The sequence below is a fragment of the Camelus bactrianus genome, chromosome 15 (assembly GCF_048773025.1).
Source record: "Camelus bactrianus isolate YW-2024 breed Bactrian camel chromosome 15, ASM4877302v1, whole genome shotgun sequence".
Taxonomy (NCBI): domain Eukaryota; kingdom Metazoa; phylum Chordata; class Mammalia; order Artiodactyla; family Camelidae; genus Camelus; species Camelus bactrianus.
In genome coordinates this window covers 39296008-39316930 of record NC_133553.1, presented here as the reverse complement: position 1 = coordinate 39316930, position 20923 = coordinate 39296008, and the positions used below count along the sequence as shown (strand labels likewise).

At 35.4% G+C, this 20923-nt stretch overlaps 1 protein-coding gene across 1 annotated transcript in view; it reads left to right on the top strand.

Annotated features, from left to right (window-relative positions):
* Window positions 1-20923, top strand: part of PRKD3 (protein kinase D3) — a 73395-nt gene that overhangs the window by 49150 nt on the left and 3322 nt on the right. The window contains exons 8-18 of the mRNA XM_074378726.1: window positions 267-450; window positions 1826-1949; window positions 4168-4245; window positions 5389-5665; window positions 8410-8462; window positions 9874-9946; window positions 11045-11151; window positions 15189-15350; window positions 15542-15640; window positions 18010-18277; window positions 20402-20487. Of these exons, the coding sequence (XP_074234827.1) occupies window positions 267-450; window positions 1826-1949; window positions 4168-4245; window positions 5389-5665; window positions 8410-8462; window positions 9874-9946; window positions 11045-11151; window positions 15189-15350; window positions 15542-15640; window positions 18010-18277; window positions 20402-20487 (1511 nt within the window). The remainder of the gene's footprint in view (window positions 1-266; window positions 451-1825; window positions 1950-4167; window positions 4246-5388; window positions 5666-8409; window positions 8463-9873; window positions 9947-11044; window positions 11152-15188; window positions 15351-15541; window positions 15641-18009; window positions 18278-20401; window positions 20488-20923) is intronic.

The window sequence follows — 20923 nt, the reverse complement described above, 5'->3', positions numbered from 1 at the left end:
TTATCTTTTACTTGGCTTCTAGTATCTTTTGTCATATCAAAATTTGAAACTCTAAGTAATCAAATTAATTTTCTGCCTTATGGTTTGTGCATTTCATATCATCCTAAGAAATATTTTCTTATCCTGAATCATAAAGATGTTTTTCTATATTTTCATTTTTAAGAATTTTAAAACTTTTTTTTTCTCACATTTAATATACTGTTTCTGTTTAGCTGTATTGATATCCCATTAATATAAAATTCTGAATTCATTTAAAACTTTGCCAGAACCTTCCAGTCTGGGAACAGATACAGATATACCAATGGATATTGACAGTAGTGACATGAACAGTGATGGTAGTCGGGGCTTGGATGACACAGAAGAACCGTCTCCCCCAGAGGATAAAATGTTCTTCTTGGATCCATCTGATCTTGATGTGGAAAGAGATGAAGAAGCTATTAAAACAATCAGGTAATGCATATGTATTGCAAGCTACTTCAAAATGCAAGTTCAATCCAGGAGATCTGTTAATAAAGAACAAACCACATTTCTTTAAGTGGAACCTAAAATCTAATTAAACGGTGGCTAATTCTTTTACATGCACCACAGTATTTTTCTGAAATATATCACTCTTGCCATCTACTCAAGATGGGAAGATTTGAGAATCCTTTTTTCTTAAAGAGAAGGTCCTTTATAGTCTATGTCTAGCTGTGGAACAGCCACCACAAACTGCCAGAATGGAGCCACTACTTAAAGCTTCCTGTTTCTTCACACAAGCAGATTACCTGATGTTAGAAACACCAGTAAGAATCTGTACCTGAGAATGTTGCACAAAAAGGATAGTGGCGAATTTGGGGACAGTTTTCATATTACCACAATTAATCTGACTTATTTGCACTTTGTAAAAATGCTGTTGGACTATAAAACTTTCATGTATCCTCCTGTGTTTATAGAAATACAGTATTTTGTAGATACGGCCTATGTAGGATGTACTACTTTGTGATAAAATGTTGACATTTTAGCAGGTTTTGTTTTTCATTGGCAACAAAGAGGCATTTAGAGAAAATAGATCATATATCAGTCTCACATGACTGAGTCATCTTTATTCCATTTGTCTTATCATTAAACTACAGCTACTATTATCATCGTCATTTTAAACTAAAACTCAGTGTTTACCCAATTTGGAGACTATTAAGAGAATTTAGCTAGTTTCCCAGTCATAGGTACTTTATAATTTAAGAGAAAGTATTTAACTATTTGAGATTCAAATTGAAAAACTGTGTTTTTCACACACATCCCCCAAATTATTTGTTGTTTTTGCTTTCTTAATCAATATCCGTAAATGATTTCTCTTTCAGTATCTTCTACTATAAGTACTTTTTGCTAACAACATGAATAGTGGAATTTGACATTTGAACCATGTGAATTGAGGTATAGATATGCTTACTTTTTGCCTCGTTATGAATTTACTGATTTATCTTGCTGCCTAGGGCAAGGAGATTCCTCAGCAGAAGTCCCAAATGAGACCCTCTCCCAGGCTCCAGATTTTCCATTTGGGGAGGATTCTTGCTGCTCTCTTTGTTGTTTTCTTATATCTTGTGACCCTCCAGAAAATATTGATGACAAATAATGATGACTTACAGTAGAATCTTGGCCTTTTATAAATTAACTATGTATCATCATAACAGGATTAATTTATTTTCTTCTTAAGAAGAAAAATTGTCTTCCTAAGATATTTTAAAGAATGTTAGCCTAATTATCTTTCAAAAGGCTTGAGCAGCTTACAATATTTATGATTTTTTTATTGAAATTATAAATATTTGCATAAATTTTAAATATTTTTTAGTCCATCAACAAGCAGTAACATTCCACTAATGAGGGTCGTCCAATCCATCAAGCACACAAAGAGGAAGAGCAGCACGATGGTGAAGGAAGGGTGGATGGTCCATTACACCAGCAGGGATACCCTGGTCAGTAATCACAGATGTTTTATTATGGCAGTGAGACTTTGTTATCTGCTTTGTTTTGTGCATTTTTTAAATCAGAATGAGAATGAGATATATATTAACGCATCATAGATATATATTAATGCACACTGAAACTGTGGTTACATTTGTAAAGAATTTTTTAAAGGTGGAATATTTAATGTATTATTTTTATATACTGGTAGAGCAATAGAGATTCAGAAAAGGTCTGGATGTACAACACCAGATGTACAACCCATGAAAAAAAATGGCAACATTGGACTTTATTATAATTAAAAACTTCTCTGCAAAAGAATGAGAAGACAAGCCATGGGCTACGAGAAAATATCTGTGAAAGAGACATCCGATAAAAGATTGTTCTCCAAAATATACAAAGAACTCTTAAAATTTGGTGGTAAAGAAACAACCTGATTAAAAAGTGGACCGAAGCCCTTAACACATACCTCACCAAAGAAGTTACACGGATGGCAGATAAGCATATTGCTCCACATCACGTGATCAGGGAAATGCAAATTAAAACAATGATATACCACTACACATCTGTTAGAATCCTAATATCCCAAATCCTGAAACCCAAAATCCTAAACACCAATAACACTAAATGCTGGTAAGATGTAGAGCAGCAACAGGAACTTTCTTCGATTGCTGGTAGGAATGCAAAATTGTTTAGCCAACTTAGGAGGACAGTTTGGTAGTTTCTTACAAAACTAAATATGCTTTTTTCATATGATTCAGTAGTTGTACTCTTTGCCATTTACCCAAAGGAAAACAAACTTACGTTCACACAGAAACCTACATATGGAAATTTATAGTAGCTTCATTCATAATTGCCAAAGCTTGAAAGGAACAAAATGTCCTTAGGTGAGTGGATAAATAAACTGTGGTACATGCAGACAATGGAATATTATTCAACACAAAGAAGGAATGAGCTATCAAGCCATGAAAAGATATCTTAAATGCATAGTACTAAGTGAAAGAAGCCAGTATAAAAAAAGGGTTACATACTGTATGATTCTAACTATATGACATTCTAGAAACAGCTAAACTATGGAGACAGTGAAAAGATCAGGGGTGAGGGCAAGTAGGGATGAGAACACAGGATTTTTAGGTCAGTGAAAATACTCTATATAATATAATGATGGATACATGTCATTATGCATTTATCCAAACATGTAGAATGTACAGCACCAAGAGTGAAACATAGTATAAACTGTGGACTTCTGTGATTATGATGTAGGTTCTTCAGTTGTAACAAATGTACCACTCTGGTGAGAGATGTTGACAATGGGGGAGGCGTGGGGACAGGGGCATAAGGGAAATGTCTGCATCTTCTTCTTAATTTGTTAAGAACCTGTAACTGCTCTAAAAAAGCAAAGTCTTTGTTTTTACATATCTTTTAAAACTTATATTAAAAAAATTCTAAATGGCAAAAAACAAAAGCAAAGACAAATGACAGACTGGAAAACATATTTTCAACTCATTCTAAACAAGGATTAATTCCATTATATGTAAAGAGTGCCAACAAATTGATAAGAAAAAGACTACCACAACACAATAGAAAAATGGGCAAAGAATATGAGCAGAGTTCATAGACAAGGAAATACAAATGACTCTTAAACATAATATCTTTATCTTATTAATAAAAAAATTCAACTTAAAATTTTACCAAAATACCAGTTTTTACTTATCAGTATAGCAAAGATCACATTGATCACAAATGTGACAGTGAATAAATGTATGTTCATGTATAACTGAAAAATTGTGCTCTACACTGGAATTTGACGCAACATTGTAAAATGACTATAACTCAATAAAAAATGTTAGAAAGGTTTATTAACATGCTGCATTAGTGCAGGTTTGCATAAACAGGCACTCTCATGTTGCTGATGAGACTATAAATTGGGTCAAATCTTGTGTAGGGTAATTTATCACTGTCAGTAAAATTACATGTGCACATATCTTTTGACTCAGCAAGCCAACCTTTAGAAATTTAGCCTATACTTAAATTACATATCTATATGTGTATAATACACATGTATTTGTGTATGCGTGCTTTTATATATTTTCCAAATGTTGAACCCTATGAATTTTAAACCTATTCAAAAGTACAGGTTTATGAATAGAAAGGAAAGAAAAAGGAAAATACAAGCACTTTGGAGGAGTCATTATTTTTGAACCTCACCGTTTTATGCTCTTTATATAGAGAAAGAGGCATTATTGGAGACTGGACAGCAAATGTCTAACATTGTTTCAAAATGAATCCGGATCAAAGTATTACAAGGTAAAGATTTCACATTTTAAAAAATGTACATTAATATATTGTATGTTTTCCAAACATAGCTAAATAATCATTAATTGTTATATTGGAATATACCTATTACAGCTCTGCCTAATATAGTTTATAGATGTTACTAGTAAGTGCCTTGTTGAAGCAACTGTCCCCACCCCTCTATTTCACCCCCCACAACAGACCAAAGAGAGTTTTCAATGTGTTTTCCTTTGTTTTTGGCCTGCCTGTCAGATTGCTGCTGCTTTCCTTCTGGATACAGTTCGTCCTCTGTATCTGTGGATGCCTACGTTGTTTTATATAAGGGACTTGAGCATCCATGGATTTTGATATCTGTGGGTGTCCTGGAACCAGTGCCCCTTGCATACCGAGGGACACCTGTACTATGATTTAGATTAGACTGTTTAGAAAGTCCCATGATTATTGCCTGTCCAGAAGAGGCAATATGTGATAGTATTTCTCCTATCTTCCATCTTACCTTAGACCTCAGTTGCCATATTTTGGCTCTTCATCTCTTTTGCATAGTCCTCTTTGCTCAGCTTGCTCCACATTTTGCATGTCACAGACTGCCACCAAACAACATTGTCATTGTTTGTATCAGTAAGAAAGAAAATAGAAACTAATGACTTGCTTTGACCTGGGTGGGTTTTTATAAATAAGTTTTTTGCCTTAAGAAGTGGACTAAACATAAATGATGGGCAGAACCAGAATGGAGTTCTTAAACAATCTGCAATGACATTCTTCTTTTGCTGCTGTTCCTGCTTTGTACTGCTTTGGGATTGTATCTTGCAGACAGCAGCCCCTAGAGAAGTAGTTGTTGAGTTGGTTTAATGACAATTGGAAAATGATGAGTGTTTGATATAGTGGCAGTTGTCCTCCTAAATCCTCTCCTTCCTTGTGTTCTAACGACCTGCTACAGGCCTGAATCACTGCCTTGGTTTACACCCCATGCTCTGCCTCTGGCGTTGCTGGACATGCAGATATTGTCATAAGACTTGACTATGCATTCTTTATGCAGCATACTTGTGTATGCCTTCATGGCATTTATTAGGAATGCGTATCTTTGATTCTTTAGTGTATTTGAAGATAAAGACAAAGACGTATTCATATTTTCCAATGCTTAATTTTTTACTTCAGGAAATTCCACTTTCAGAAATTCTCCGCATATCTTCGCCACAAGATTTCACAAACATTTCACAAGGCAGCAACCCACACTGTTTTGAAATCATCACTGATACTATGGTATACTTTGTTGGTGAGAACAATGGGGACAGCTCTCACAATCCTGTTCTTGCTGCCACTGGAGTGGGACTTGATGTAGCACAGAGCTGGGAAAAAGCAATTCGCCAAGCTCTCATGCCTGTTACCCCTCAAGCAAGTGTTTGTACTTCTCCAGGGCAAGGGAAAGATCACAGTAAGCAATAAGCTTGTTGATGGCTTTTTTACCCTTTTATTTCTTTAAGCATTTTATGGGTGTGGTTGTGTTTCTGTATTTACTTTTAATGCTCATTTTAAGCTTCATCTGTATCTTCATCAATACCATTAGTTAATTCCTTTATAAAATTATGTTGGTTATAATGTATACATACAATCCCCAGAGCTAGACTCCAGAGTCAGTCTCCCTGCATTTAAATCTAGGCTCTGCCAACTTGTTTAGTGATCTTAGGCAAGTACCTTATTTACCTCTCTGTACTAGTACCTACTGTATAGGGTTGTCAGCATTAAGTGAAAGAGGACCTATAGGTGTTTGGCATCCATGACCTCTCATTAGATTACGTAACTACTAGCATTAGTATTTTGCTTCATGGTGAGATTGTCAGGCTATAAAGTGTTACAGTTCACATCACATTCGTGAAATCTATGAAGTCAGAAATGCTGTATTTCTTTTAACTGAATTAAAACATTCAAAAACACACACACACACAAACCTTGAAACACATGATCTTTGCACCAACAAAATTCATAAACTAAAACCTAAATTTCATAAAGGTTCAAGTGAACACTTAATCAGAAAGCCACAGTAAAATGCCACTTTCCCCCACTGGCATTGTGTTGTTTGTGGGGAACCATAATTCACTCATTAGACAAATACATTTAAATTGAAATAGATATCAACCAGTTTCTAAATGCACTTTATTTCAGTTCGGCCAAGCTACTTTGGACACACCTATTCTTGGCATTATGCTAGGCCTTGAGCTAGAATACGAAAGAAACACAGCAATTTAAAAGCTATTAAGGGAAGTAGATGGTAGCATAAAGCAGTAGAGTGCAAAAACGAGTGCTGCATTACTCAGAACTCAGATACGGACAGGAACAGTAAGCAGAAACTTTACGATAGAAGAACCTGGTTCAGACTTCACCTTGGATCTCAAGTAGGCTAGGATAGGCAAAGCTGAGTGGGAGGGGTGGAGGAGTAGTGTCACTTGACGAGATGAGTGTGATCAAAGGGATGAGGATAATGATCATGAACATGTTTGGTGTTGAATATTGATTCTTAAAGGGTAAATAGATGGATATTCACAGTGCTTCTTAAATTTGAGGGGATTTTAGACAGAACTCTCTGATACTGTAATTAAAACCTCAGACCCTTTTCTCCAGAAAATAATTCAAGCACATAACACACAAATTTTATGTATAATTGGGTTTAGGGACCTTCTCAAATCCATCCATGGACCTCTTCCCTAGGGTTAAGTGTCTCTAAAGGCAGATTGCAGAAGGGCTAAGAGTGAGCATTCTGGAGAATGACAGCCCAGTTCTGCCACTTCCTAGCTGCATGATCTTGGCCTCTTCAGTTCTCTACCCTAATAGAGGAATAACAATACATGCATGTAATGTACTTAGCACAGTTCCTGACACATTAGTGATACTATTACTGTGTTGTTGCTGTCCGTGTGACAACTTATCTGGAGCGGAATTCTTCTGGGAGGCAATAGAAGTTAAAGCTAGATGGAGCTAGATAGCGGAGGCCTTTGAAACAAAATAAATACCGACTTAAACTAAGAAACTGGAACTACTGAAAAGCAGAATTTTAGACTCATTAATTTTGTTGATGCTGTGCCTTTTTTGTTTGTTCAATATTTAATTTTTTGATTATTTAAAATATTTTCAAATTGCCTTACTATTTTAAAATGGAGTCTTTGACAGTCGTCCTACTTATGTTTGTTGTATAGTCTGCTTGTATTTCCTGGTTAATGAAGTTTTACATTTTTATATTTGGGATTATAAAAGAAATGTCGTATCTTGTTTCTTGAGTTGTCTCCGAGATTCTAGATGTTTGACACCTGTTCTCTTGCTTACTTTCCATATTTCCCCTTTTTCTTTTTCTTGTCAGTTACTTTCTTTGCTTGCCAAAGTGGTACAGACATTTAAACTGTATAGAAATATGTGACATAAAATGAGAATTCCTCCCTATACACATATGACACCCCCCACTATTCCAATCATATCTCCCTTCTCAGAAGACCATTGTTGACAATTTGGTGTGTATTTCTTGACTTGAGGACGGCTTGGGGGAAGGGGACACTATAGTACCTGTATTATTTTGCTGTCTTTTTATTTTTAGACACAAAAATGTGGTCTTCTGAGAAGGTTCTTACATTGTTGTTGTTGTAAAAGATGTGTGACCTTTTTACAACTTGATTTTATCAGTTATTTAATATATATCATATTTCAGTATATACATTTATCTAATTTTTAAATTCTTATTATGAAAGTAATGCATGCTTTTTTTATGTTTTTTTAAATGCAAGCAATCTAAAAGTATATAAAGACTAAAATCTTTGTTCTTCAACCCTACATCTCTCACTCACCAGAATTAATCATATATTTTTTTAATTCAAATGCCACTACCCTGCAACTTGCCTTTTTAACTTCCTAATACCATAAATAGCTTTCTGACTCAGTACTTACAGCCGTACATCGTTAATGTTTAGGTAGGATCCTTTTGTAAGGACTTATCATATTGTATTCACCCAGTTTCCTGTTGATGAATTAGTATTGTGTGTGGATAAATCTTGTTTTAATGAATGGAATTATATTAACTATATGTTAGTAAGTTTTTAAAATTTAATATACTGTGTGCATTCATGTGTCAGTAAATATTAAGTTATATACTAACATTTTTGTTTTTTTCTCATGCATCATTCTTATATTTTACAGAAGATTTATCTACCAGTATCTCTGTATCTAATTGTCAGATCCAGGAGAATGTGGTAAGTAAAAATTAGAGCTAAAATATGCAAATTGGTGATTAAGGAAAATAAGATGTGAAAATCTTATTAGAGAAGTAAGTATATAGCCCAAAGTATTGTGCAGTTTGCCTAAAGATACTAGGCTAGACTCTGTGGGTGATAACTTCCCTGAGGAGTTCTGCTTTATGAAGAAAACTGAGGCAGTTTCCTTTTAAATTATGAAAATAAAGTTAATGTTTTCATAAGTGACATTAGAATATTACAACATGATAGGCTAATTCAAAGAGAAGGAATAGGCTCCTTCCTGGGTCAGCAGGGAAAGCTTCCTAAAGGAAGTAAAACTTCATGTCTAAAAGGATGGAAAAGACTTGACAGAAGTGCCGAGAGGATGAGGGTAGGGGAACAACATCTCATGCAAGTATAGGGAAACAGGAAATGCAGGACCTTTAAGGAACAGTGAATAGATTAAGTTTAGCGATTTATTTAGGTACAATGTAGAGGGTTATAGTAGGGGGTCAGCATATTTTCTGTAAAGGGATAGATGGTAAATATTTTCGGCTTTGCAGACCATATACAGTTACTAACTCAACTCTGCCATTGTAGTGAGAAAGCAGCCACAGGCAGTACGTAAGGGAATGAGCAAGACTGTCTTCCAATAAAATAGTTGTGAACACTTACATTTGAATTTCATATAATTTTCATGTTTCACAAAATACTGTTATAATTTTGATTTTTTTTCAACCATTTAAAAATTGGTTGAAATTTGTTAAAAATTGGTTAAAGTCTGTTCTTAAATCAGGAGCAGTACAAAAAGAGGCAGGAGGTTGGATTTGGCCCACAAGCCATAGTTTGCCAACCCCTGGACTATTTAAAAAAAGGCTAGAAAAAGAAGTCAGAAAGTTTTTCATTAGCTATATGTAAATTTCTCTGATAAAAATATCTCTTCCTCTTCCACATGGGGCATCTCGCTGTTACCAGTCTGTAACAGGTAAATGTTGTTGGGTTGCAGACTTTCTCACACATAACTCTTTTCATCAGTCTTTCAAAGTTAGTCAATAGTATGAACCTTTGAGTTTTTCTTTCAAATTGAAGATGGCAAATCTCTTTAGTGGCAAAGTAGATAAAATTTTGTTCTTAATTTTTATGTTAATTTACTTTTTATAGCTCACGACTTAATAAATATAAGATTTTTTTTTAATTTAAAGCATTTTCCCCCAAAGGTCTTCTTATGGAATACATTATGGTTGCACATTGTCATAGTATTAAAATTGGGCTTTTTTAGGACATAGCCAATATTTCATAAAATACTTCTTGAAAATTAATTCCCTCAGTCATAAAAACAAAAATGTATTTAAGTATTGGAATAAAAACAGTCAGAGATGTTGATACTATTTTATAGCGATAATAAAACTGCTTGCTCTTTCCTAAATAGGACATCAGCACTGTTTACCAGATCTTTGCAGATGAGGTGCTTGGTTCAGGCCAATTTGGTATCGTTTATGGAGGTAAGCAACTATAGCCTTTTGCATATTGTAGATAATATAGAAAAATTGTGAAATTTAAAAACATCTGCCAGCTGTTATGTCTTGTCACAGTTTTGTCAAGTGACTTTTTCTCAAATGCTGGCCTGCATCCTGTTAGCTAAGCCCTTTAACTGTAACTGAGTAATCATTCCTAATTTAAACAGAAAACTTTAGAAAGTAACAGAGAAAAAAATCAGAAAATTCGTTATAGTCTTCATCTTTTCTTGAAGCTGATACATAAAGATGTTCGTAGGGGAAAATAAATGCTTTGAAGTTTATAAATTGTTGGGCTGCATGAGTTTGTTTATTGAAGTATATGCCCTACTGGTTTTCCAACACAGATGGCACCATTTGTCCACTGTTGGCATGAGTGTCTGTCAGCTCTGATGACCTGAGACCTTTCCAGTTCCGTGACTTACACTGGCAAAGTCGTTTAACCTTACTGTGCCTCAGTGTCTTCATCAGTTAAATGGAGCTAATAAAACTTCACCTGCTTATTAGCTCACGGGGTTGTTAATATTAAACCTAATATACATAAAAGTACTTTATAATCTGTGATACAAGGTATAAAAGAAAAGTAATATTAAACCTTAATTATCCCTTGCTGAGACTGTTAACGATAGTCTCCTAGTTGGCCTTTCTGCCTCAGGGATGGCTCTAATATGTGGCTAAATCACTCTGGGCTGATCCAGTAAACCTAGAATAAAATTAGTTCATTGGTACAATGTTTATATCTTGACAGAGTTTCTGAACACTGTCACATAGTTAACTATCATTTCTTTAATACGGTAGATTATTTTTCAGCAAACAAATTCATTCAAATTTCCTGCTGTTTCAAATAATGAAAGCCTTTATTTAGGGGCAACTACTATAAGGAAAACATAATTTATTTCTTAAAATTAAAGGTGAGTGAAGGAGAAAGAACAAAATGAGCCAAAGAAAAGAAATACGAGTAAATACATGTCACTTTTAGTTTATGAACAACTGATAAAGCTTTTGTGTTGTATGTGGGATATCAGTTTGCTTCTTTCTTTTTTGGTTTTTTTGGGGGTTTTTTGTTTTTTTTGTTTTTTTTAATAGGAAAACACAGAAAGACTGGAAGGGATGTGGCTATTAAAGTAATTGATAAGATGAGATTCCCCACAAAACAGGAAAGTCAACTCCGTAATGAAGTGGCTATTTTACAGGTAAAAAAAAATTGCCTTGTATTGGTTTTAATCTTTGATTTAATTTTTAAATCCAAGTCTGTTTAATGTGCTAAGAATAGGATTTGTTTTTTGTTTTACCTGTTTTCGTTTTATGACCTTTTGGCTCAGAGTGAGGTTGGTGAGCATCTGAATTCACTCCATAAGTCTTTTTGTTTTAAAAAGGCAAAATTAGGCTACAGTAATCTAGGAATTAAAAGGACTGCTATTATGGTGGTAGTTTGTTTAGAACACATTTTCTTAAATAAAATCTTTAACTAAAAACACTTCTCGGCTTTTGTCCAAGGTCAAGTATAAAATCTTAAACTAAAAAAAAAACCCTAAAATTTCATTATTAATTCATTACTCAGGAGCCATACTCGGACATACACTTACTCATCCTGCCCTTTGGTCCCTTCCTTCCCCCTCCCTGTATCATCTTTACTTTTGCCCTGGTTTATTCTTCTATATGGTCCTTATCAAACAAACCTAAAGGGCAGGCTGAACCCAGCCTGGTGGTTGATCCTCGTACTGTAATCTTCACCTGCAGCTCTGTGATATCTATAGTTTTTCTTTCCCATGTCTGCATCCTTGTAGAGAAAAGATAGGGTAAAGACTAAGCGTATTATTGAGATCACAGCTTTGGCTTTTCTGGTGACAGGAAGGATAAATTATAGAATAAGAAGTAATCTTAAAGCTTCTCAGGAATGTAACAGCCTCTCTCTTGAGCTCTTGGTGATAGGCTCTATATTTCTGTCAGTTTAACAGAAATGAGGACATTTTTGGACATCTGTGACTGTTCCTTATTATGCTAAGCAAAAATCTCTCAGAAAAGGTTCCACTGCAGATATTATGCTCAATAAATTGGATCTCTTTTCCAAATGATGGCCTCTCTGACTTTCTTAGTGTTCCTCAAGCATACCAGATGTGGTCCTGTCTCAAGCACTTTGCATTAGCTGTTCCTTCTGCATGGAATGCTTTCCACCTCCGGTATCTGCTCAGCATATTCCCTGTCTCCTTCAAGATTCCGCCCTAATGTCATTTCCTCAGTAAGGCCTTTGCATTCTATTCAGCATTAAACCCACTCTCCTTACCCCTGCACTCCCTTACCCTAACTCTATTTTTCTTTTTTCCATAGCACTTACCACCTCTGTACTAGGTAATTTCTGAGTTTGTTACCTGTTGTCTATCTCAATTTGCTAGAATTAATAAGCTTCATGAGACAAGAGATATTTGTCAGTTTTTACTGATGAATCTTCACTACCTTCATAGCATGGTACTAGGCACATAAGTCACTCATTTAATACTTACTGAATACATATATTTATGTGGGGAATAATCTATAATATATTGTTAAATTTTACCCAAAAAAAGTGTGGAATGACTCCATTTGTATAACTTGTTAAGGTGATACTTTATTTTATAGGCATATAGTAACATAAAATGTTTCTTTTACTGTTGCCTTAAGAGGGTAGTAGAGTAGTGGGAGAAAAGGTGTGCTCTCATGGCTCCCTCTGTAAATGGGAAAATGTTCTCAGAAACTTTAGAGCAAAATTTCTAGTTTGAATATTGTTGTATAAATACAGTATTTTTCCCTTGTCTTGGAAATCACTCAAAAGCTACAAGAAAAAAAAATGATAAACAGAAAAGCATACTCTATCTTTAATAAAAATAGAAGAGAATTTAGACCTACAAAATAGGTAGAAGTTTTTCCAAAAGCAGTGGGGATGGAGCAGGGGGTGCGTGTAGGAAGAGGCACCACAACTAAGCTCTGTTTTGCTGGCTCTTTCTTGGAATTTACAGTTGTGATATCCTCTCTAGGTTCCTCTCAAATAGAGGACAGCCAAGGGGGTCATGATCTAATAAGATTTAATTCAAGAGAAAACATGAAGTATGAGTTGAAGAAGGACACTCCTACAGTGGAAGAGTACAAGTCACACTAAACCAAATGATACCATCAACATTTATTGAGGAAAACTAGAGGTGATACAGGAAGGAACAGACAAGCACAATAATAGCCCATGACAGATGAAGGAGCTAAAATTAAGTAAGAACATAGGGGGCCTAAAAAGTTTAAGGTAGATCTAACCATTTTATATTGAACTCTGTACCCTAAAAGCAAAGAATAAATACCTCATTAATTCAAAAATACAGTAGTATAAACAGTAGTCTTTGATCTTAATGCAGTAAAACTAGAAATAAATTATAAAATCAGAAAACAAAAACTCCCACAACCTGATAAAAAAAATTTTAAGGTCTTAATTCTTGAACCAGAGAGCAAAGTAAAGATCAGAGTATTCAGAAAATAGCAGTGAAAATACTGTATATTACAGCTTTTGGACAACTGCTCAGAGAAAGCTTGATAACCTCAAATATTTAATCAAGAAACAATGAAAATAAATGAATTAAGAATCCAGCTCAAGCAGTTGCAGGATAAACAGTCAACCTAAGGAAGTCTGAAGGGATTGATGAAGATAAAAGTGGAAATTAATAAATTTAATACAGTAAATCCAAAAACTGGTTTGCTGGGGGAGTGGGATAACAATGAAATAAATAATTAAAATATAAGAAATTGTAAAAACATTTTGAGATGATCACAAGTAAAAAAAAAAAAATTAAGGGAATCTTAAGCTAGTATCTTGTGCACCTCTATTAGATATACTTGAAAACCTGGAGAAAATGATTAATTCTTTATGAAAGTTTAATTTACCAAAACAGACTCTGGAGGAAGTAGGACGTGCATGTATGGTTTTTAAGGATGGAGGAGGGAGAGGGAACAGGACACCATCGCCATGGGGTATTTTTTTAACTTTATCTACTGTAAAATTGTGACTTTATTTTACTACTTGGAACACCATGTCATTAAGTTGTTTTAAGCTGATTAGTAAACAGTATTAATTTTATGCTTGCTATTCATTTTCTAAACATTTTTTTTAAACACTAACTATGATTCAGATATTGAGCTAAAAAATGACTAAGACACAGTCTCTTCTCTCAGGGAACTTCCCAGGCTACAGTGAGATACACAGACACACAGAACAGTACCGTGGGATACGTACTGCCGCATGGAGTGCAGTGGCAACTACTCCGGGAAATTAAGACATTACAGTGGGAATTGAGAGATGATGGTGTATTCAAAACACATTTTAGAGATGGAGCTCAACTTCACATAGGCCATAAAAAGTTTGCCCTTTTGGTGTAATTAGATACCCATAGTAAGAAAAAAACATACTAATAAGGATGAAAAGTTTAACATTGGGCCAATGTTTAAGATTGAATAAGGAGAATGAAAGCAGATTTTTTGAAGATACTAAAATCCAAGCAGAGGAATTTAGATTTATGTCCAGAAATAAAGAACTATTGAATGTTTTTGGACATGGGTGACTTCTCAACTTTGCTTTTGAGGAAGGTTTTTTTTTTTTTTTTTTTCAAACCAGTAAGATAGATTGCTTTTTTAGCAGCAGAAACAGTATTGTATTTATCGTTGTATTTCTCCTAGCCTGGTAACCTAGTAGTGCTCAAGAAAAAGGGATGATGGTGGTAAAGAGATGCTAAATCTGAAAGAGGGAAGACCAAATCAAGGTGTAATACAGTGGGGTCAAGGCTCAGATAAATAGCTATCTTAAAGACTACACCACCTGTTGAGCAAAGACCTTCACAAACAGCCCCAAAGAACCAAAGCTCTGTCGTTAGCTGAGCTTTGATTGGCAAATGGTGCCTGTTCATGGACAGCATAAAATTAGAGGAGTATCAGAAGATTCGAAAGAGGAGGAGGAAGGAAAAGAAGTAGTAAAGGACCAGGACAGTTACACAGTGAGACTGAGAAGACATCCTTTCTCTTCACTGCATCCACTCTCCAGTACAGAACTTGAAAATCAGAATCTATGATCCTTTTTGTTTTGTTTGCTTGTGTTTATTTTTCTAAGATGTTTTTTCTTTCTGTGCCATTTTCCCGTACAATTAATTGCAGCACATTGTTGGATATTTGCATAGTAAAACTTTACTCAGGTTGATCACATAAATGTCTTGCATCTCTTCAGAATTTGCACCATCCTGGGATTGTAAACCTGGAATGTATGTTTGAAACCCCAGAACGAGTTTTTGTAGTAATGGAAAAGCTCCATGGAGATATGTTGGAAATGATTCTGTCCAGTGAGAAAAGTCGACTTCCAGAACGAATAACTAAATTCATGGTCACACAGGTATTTTAAATTTTTTTGAAACTAGAAAGTAATTTAAAACTAAAAGAATTAAATAGCAGTGCCTTTACATAACGGGGTATTGTGGGAATTTTTAACCTTAAACAGAATAACACTTTCTAAATCTTGATGAACTTTAGGCATTTAGCTGTGATTTTTCCAGGTGTTGAAAAAATTCTTCCTTTTAATAACAGATACTTGTTGCTTTGAGGAATCTACATTTTAAGAATATTGTGCACTGTGATTTAAAGCCAGAAAATGTGCTACTTGCATCAGCAGAGCCATTTCCTCAGGTGAGACACGTACTCTTGGCAGAAACTTTTTAAAGTATTGTTTTAAGTATCTGACAACATTACGAAGTACCCACATAATTAAAGGCAGTGCTATAGGTTCAAATACATAACCATCTTATAAGAAATAAGATGTTTAGCCTGTAATTGCCAGTAAGGATTTATACCTGAATAATTTGAATTCAGATTTTACTAATTGTTTATTTTCATTAATACTTTTTAGACTTAACCAGTTTCTCAAGGAATGATTTCTTGCACTTCGAGTGTGTAGTTCACCTCTCCCTGTGGGAGGGGAATGAAGTGGAAAGAATCAACTGTAGTTGGTGCTTGGTGCTCAGGACAAATTCCCCTTGAAATAAAACAAACTGAGGGATAACCCTGAAATGGGAGACAGTAGGTTTTGGTTGAGGCAGGTAGCCAACTCCTCTTCCTCTTTAGAGTACTATATTTCAGCCATTTCACCAAAACCTATGGAAGAATTCCACTTCCCATCCCATCACACGTACTCAGATACGTATGATGATGTGTTTGTGTGTGTCTCTCCCATTTGTGATGCACTGATTTTGTTTTTTACTTGGTCAAATTTCATTTCATTAGAAGTGTTAATCTTGATCCAGATTTATTTCATAACTGAAAATGGTTCTTAACCCAAAGGTTGAAACATTTGTCCTGAGGAGTATATGCATTGGCAGTACCCATGAATGTTTTCCATGATTGTCATTGATGAATCCTCCAATCAGCCAGAATATCTGTTGCTAAACTTGTTTATGTACATTTAAAACATGTACAATTAAGCTAGAATAAGGACAGCAGATGGCTAATTCGCTTGGTATATATAACTCAAATTCTTTCAAAGAAAAAGATAACATTTTTTAAATTATTCAACTCTTGTTTTCAAGGAAGTAATCATATTTCTTCTATAATACCTGTGTGATTTAAAGTAATTCCACTATCTCTGTGAGTTCAAAAGGTGCTCTAATAATTGGTGTAATATTTTAAATAAAGTACTTCCAATATTTGATCTTAAAAAGAGTATGGGCAAAGGATTCACACCCCTACAGCTCAGGGTAAAGCTCCAGCTTTCTTACCTCTGTTAGGAACAAAGGGAAAATAATGTCATTTACTTGATACTTTTTTTGCTGAAGTGCTAGCCATGGTCACTCTATTCAGTTGCCAAACTGCCAAGTCATTTTTACTTTATCAAAATGTTAGCTGAAATATTGCACTTAATGGAAAAAAAAAGAGAGAGATTTCACATTTCTTCATGGTCAATAATCCCATTCTTCAAATACTCAATTAGAGAAGTAGCCACATTCAATAATGACAGAACAAATCATCTTAAAAACATGTATGAGAGTCCATCTCCCAGAAGTAGCAAGCAGCATTTGAATATACTCATCTTTGCTCTCCAGTCACTGTACTGCTGGTTTGTAGAGGCCCAAATCTCTTTTCTCTCAGTTTATCTTAGTTCTCTTAGTGAAGATATTTTGTGAACCAAGGCATTTCACCCGGAAAGGACTTGGCATTTGCTTGTTCAGCATGGATGCATCATTAATCACCAAAATCTGAACCTCTTTTAGAAGACAGGCAGCAAGATAAGTATTCTGAGCTCTGCCAATCTCAAATTTCCAGAACTCTTTCCCCAAAAGGGCATGGTAGTGACTGCAGCTACCTTCAGATACAACTTTTTAAAAATCTAAACACCTAACTAGCAATAATCTGTTCCATAGTCATAGAAAACACTGTTACTCTTACTCTTTCAAGCAGTCTCTAATACTACTCTTCTGCTGGCCCCACTAATAGTTACCTTTAATATACCTCAATTTTGTTTACTTGCTGATTTACAGTATTCTTGGGAAAGAGATTCAAGAATTAAGCAAAATAAAGGGTAAGTTTTAAAATACTGTAACTTTTTCATTCAGCACACATTTATTATCTTTATCCAGCTACTGTGAGGCCATTGAAGATTTAAAAATGAAACATAAAATTCCTGCTTACAGATGATAGGAAGTGATCTCCTTAAAAGCCAGATGATAAAAGATCAGTACTCTCCATTTCATCAAAAGACACTGAGCACTTACAGCACCAGTCTGGTATTTGGCATTCTGGAAGCTAGAATTCAAAAGTGGTTATTTGAAATGAGCACTAGCAAAGCTCTTCATACTATGTTAGCAGTGATCACAGGGTTATAAATGTATCATCTTTTTCGGAAAAGGGCCTTTTATAATTTCCCTGTCTATATTCATTTAACATTCATACTCAATACAGTTGGCAAGTGTGTTGAAATGATACAGTATCATATTTAGGGACAAGTGTGTATATATAAATGGATTTTAAAAAACTATAAATTAACATCATCCTTTAATTTCCAGGTGAAACTGTGTGACTTTGGTTTTGCACGTATCATTGGTGAAAAGTCATTCAGGAGATCTGTGGTAGGAACTCCAGCGTACTTAGCCCCTGAAGTTCTCAGGAGCAAAGGCTACAACCGTTCTCTAGATATGTGGTCAGTGGGAGTTATCGTCTATGTGAGTCTCAGTGGCACATTTCCTTTTAATGAAGATGAAGATATCAATGACCAAATCCAAAATGCTGCATTTATGTACCCACCAAATCCATGGAGAGAGATTTCTGGTGAAGGTAAAAAATACATATATATATGTTTTAGCTCTATGTCCTTTAGCCTAAAGGTTTTCGTGATCCCAAATCACTGTCTCTTCTGATTTCTTTTCAGTATTTCCCATTCACCCTCCAAATTCAACAATTTTTGAGTACTCTTCCTTTTACATTGTCTTTTCTGTCTTCCTTATAGTTCCAAGGCAGGGCACTAATCCGGGCCCCAACTGCCTCAATTTTAAACTACTGAAATGTCTTTTTAATTGCCCAGTCACTACTGCCAATTCCATCTTCAGGAAACCCTCCTTCCATCTTACTCTGCTTCCAAACATTTCTGCCTTTTAGCCACGCTGCAGCCGTAGGTCTCTGTGGTATGACCCAGGTTTACCTTCCAGCCTTGTTCCCACTGCTGCCCAACACAAGCCTACTCACTTCTGAACTATTTTCTGCATTTTACTTAGTCCTTTCCCTACTGTCTTCTCTCCTCATTGCTGTTGAAGTCCTTCCAGTCCTTCAAAGGTCCCTTAACTTGTGGCTTATCTATGAAGTCTTCCCTGAACCCTCCAAACTGTCTTAAGATCTACTTAGGCTGCTAGTTGGGTGTATTCTTAAGTGTTCTTTCTTTCCACAATTACTTTTCTTCAGAACTAGACTGTAGGCTCCTTAAATGGAGACCTGTAACTTAGGTTCTTTATACTTAAAATGAGCTTTATTTTCAGCTCACATCACACATTTTTCTTACTTGGTGAAACCTTTTGAGTTTGCAGCCCCTAGTTCTGTACCCATCAAGAATGACTTGGTTGGCCCTCTTTAGTTTACTGATACTAATAGGAAGAGGACACCACTCAAAGCATTATTTAATATTCTCATTGAATTTGATAGAACCACTATTGGGGAATACTACCACCTGAATTTAGCCGACCTTTGGAACAGGGGGGTCTTTTTGGTTTTACTAAAAGTAGCAGACCTAATCATAGGGATTAATTGTCAGTAGTCCATTGAACTGGGAAGAGTTTGAGGAACAACATATAAATACCAGGCTTACTTGGTAATGAACAGAGCTAACTTAAGTACATGAGGGTTCTGGGATGTTACCAGTCATCTTAGAGCTTCTGGGACAGTGTAGTCTGCAGACCTCTTGTATCATAATCACTTAGTGAGTTTATTAAAAGAAAATCCCCTGGCTTTATCCCAGAAATTCAGACCCAAGAATGCATTTTAATAAATAACACTAAATGATTCTGGTGCACATGTGGACTGCCACTTAGGGAACAATGGGTAAAAGTTTGAAGTATTTGGAATACAGAGAATTCATAATTAAAATGCTCATGGAAAATCTTTGCTAATTCGGTGGTATACAGAAGAGAAACATAACTGGTGTAGTATGTCTTTCATTCGGCTCATCCCTGGGTCCAGGCCTTAGTATCAGTATTTCAAATGTATTGTTATATGGCACTGTTGTCAGTGTGTAGTAGTTAACATTGTTCCTTTGGTTTTGCGGTTGGTCTGTATCTCCAAATAACTGGATAAAATATATATATCAATATCTCACCACATACACCAAAACACTGTGAACCTATTTGTCAAAATCTGTTGAGTATGAACTTTTGTTAATAAGTTATCACCTCGCTCTAACCACATCTGTAGAAGCAAGGCATCACTGGAGAGGGAAAAAACAAACAAAAAACCCAGCCTGTAATCAGTGTGTGTTACTCATCTTGAAAAACAACAGTTAATACTTAGTACCTATGTGCTGATAAGCACAGTTCTAAGCCTTTTACATGTATTAAATTTATTTCATCTTGTCAACAACCTCATTTAACAGATGAGGAAACTGAGGCACAGTATTGGTTAGTAACTGACCTCATGTCACACACAGTAAGTGGCAGAAAAACTTTGGCTCAGGCAGGCTGGCTCCAGTCTGTACTTTTAACCTGTACTCTACTGCCTTCTTAATAAACCAGATCCACAGCAAATTCAGTAAACATTTATGGATCATTAACATGTTAGCATAAAGGCCATGTGTTTGAGAAGCAAAATACCTCAACCGTTTATTTCTATGGATTGAGCTGCCTTCCAGGCAGAGTTGCAGGTTTGGGGTACACCACAGACTCAAATTCATGTACCTCATTTTGTCTTTTCCTTTAGCAATTGATTTGATAAACAACCTACTTCAAGTGAAGATGAGAAAACGTTACAGCGTGGACAAATCTCTTAGTCATCCCTGGCTACAGGTAAAGCAGTGTGTCTCTTTGGTGATCCTCATTTGAGCAGTTCATTGTGATTTGTCTTACTTAATGAAACTACTCGTAAGAGCAGGAGATTCTACACATCTAAGGATAATGTAAGTGTCCTTTGGTGACTGATGTGTCCTGTGGCTGAACCTCTGTTTTGCAGCGTACCATTCAGATGCAGAACTCCGACAGGCAGTTAAACATCCATGAACGAAAGCAGTGGTTTAGCCCTGTACTGGGCCTTAGGTCTTCATTTCACCCTTTGTAAGATGAGCATGACACATTATGTTGTCAAATATATTTTACTCTGAAAATGTCAACTAAAAGGTTTATATTTGCATTGAAGAGATCAGATACACCATTTTAAATGTTCGACTTAATCCCCCCAAAAGCTATTGCATAGTTCTGTCAAAAAGATAACCCAAACGTCAGAGTA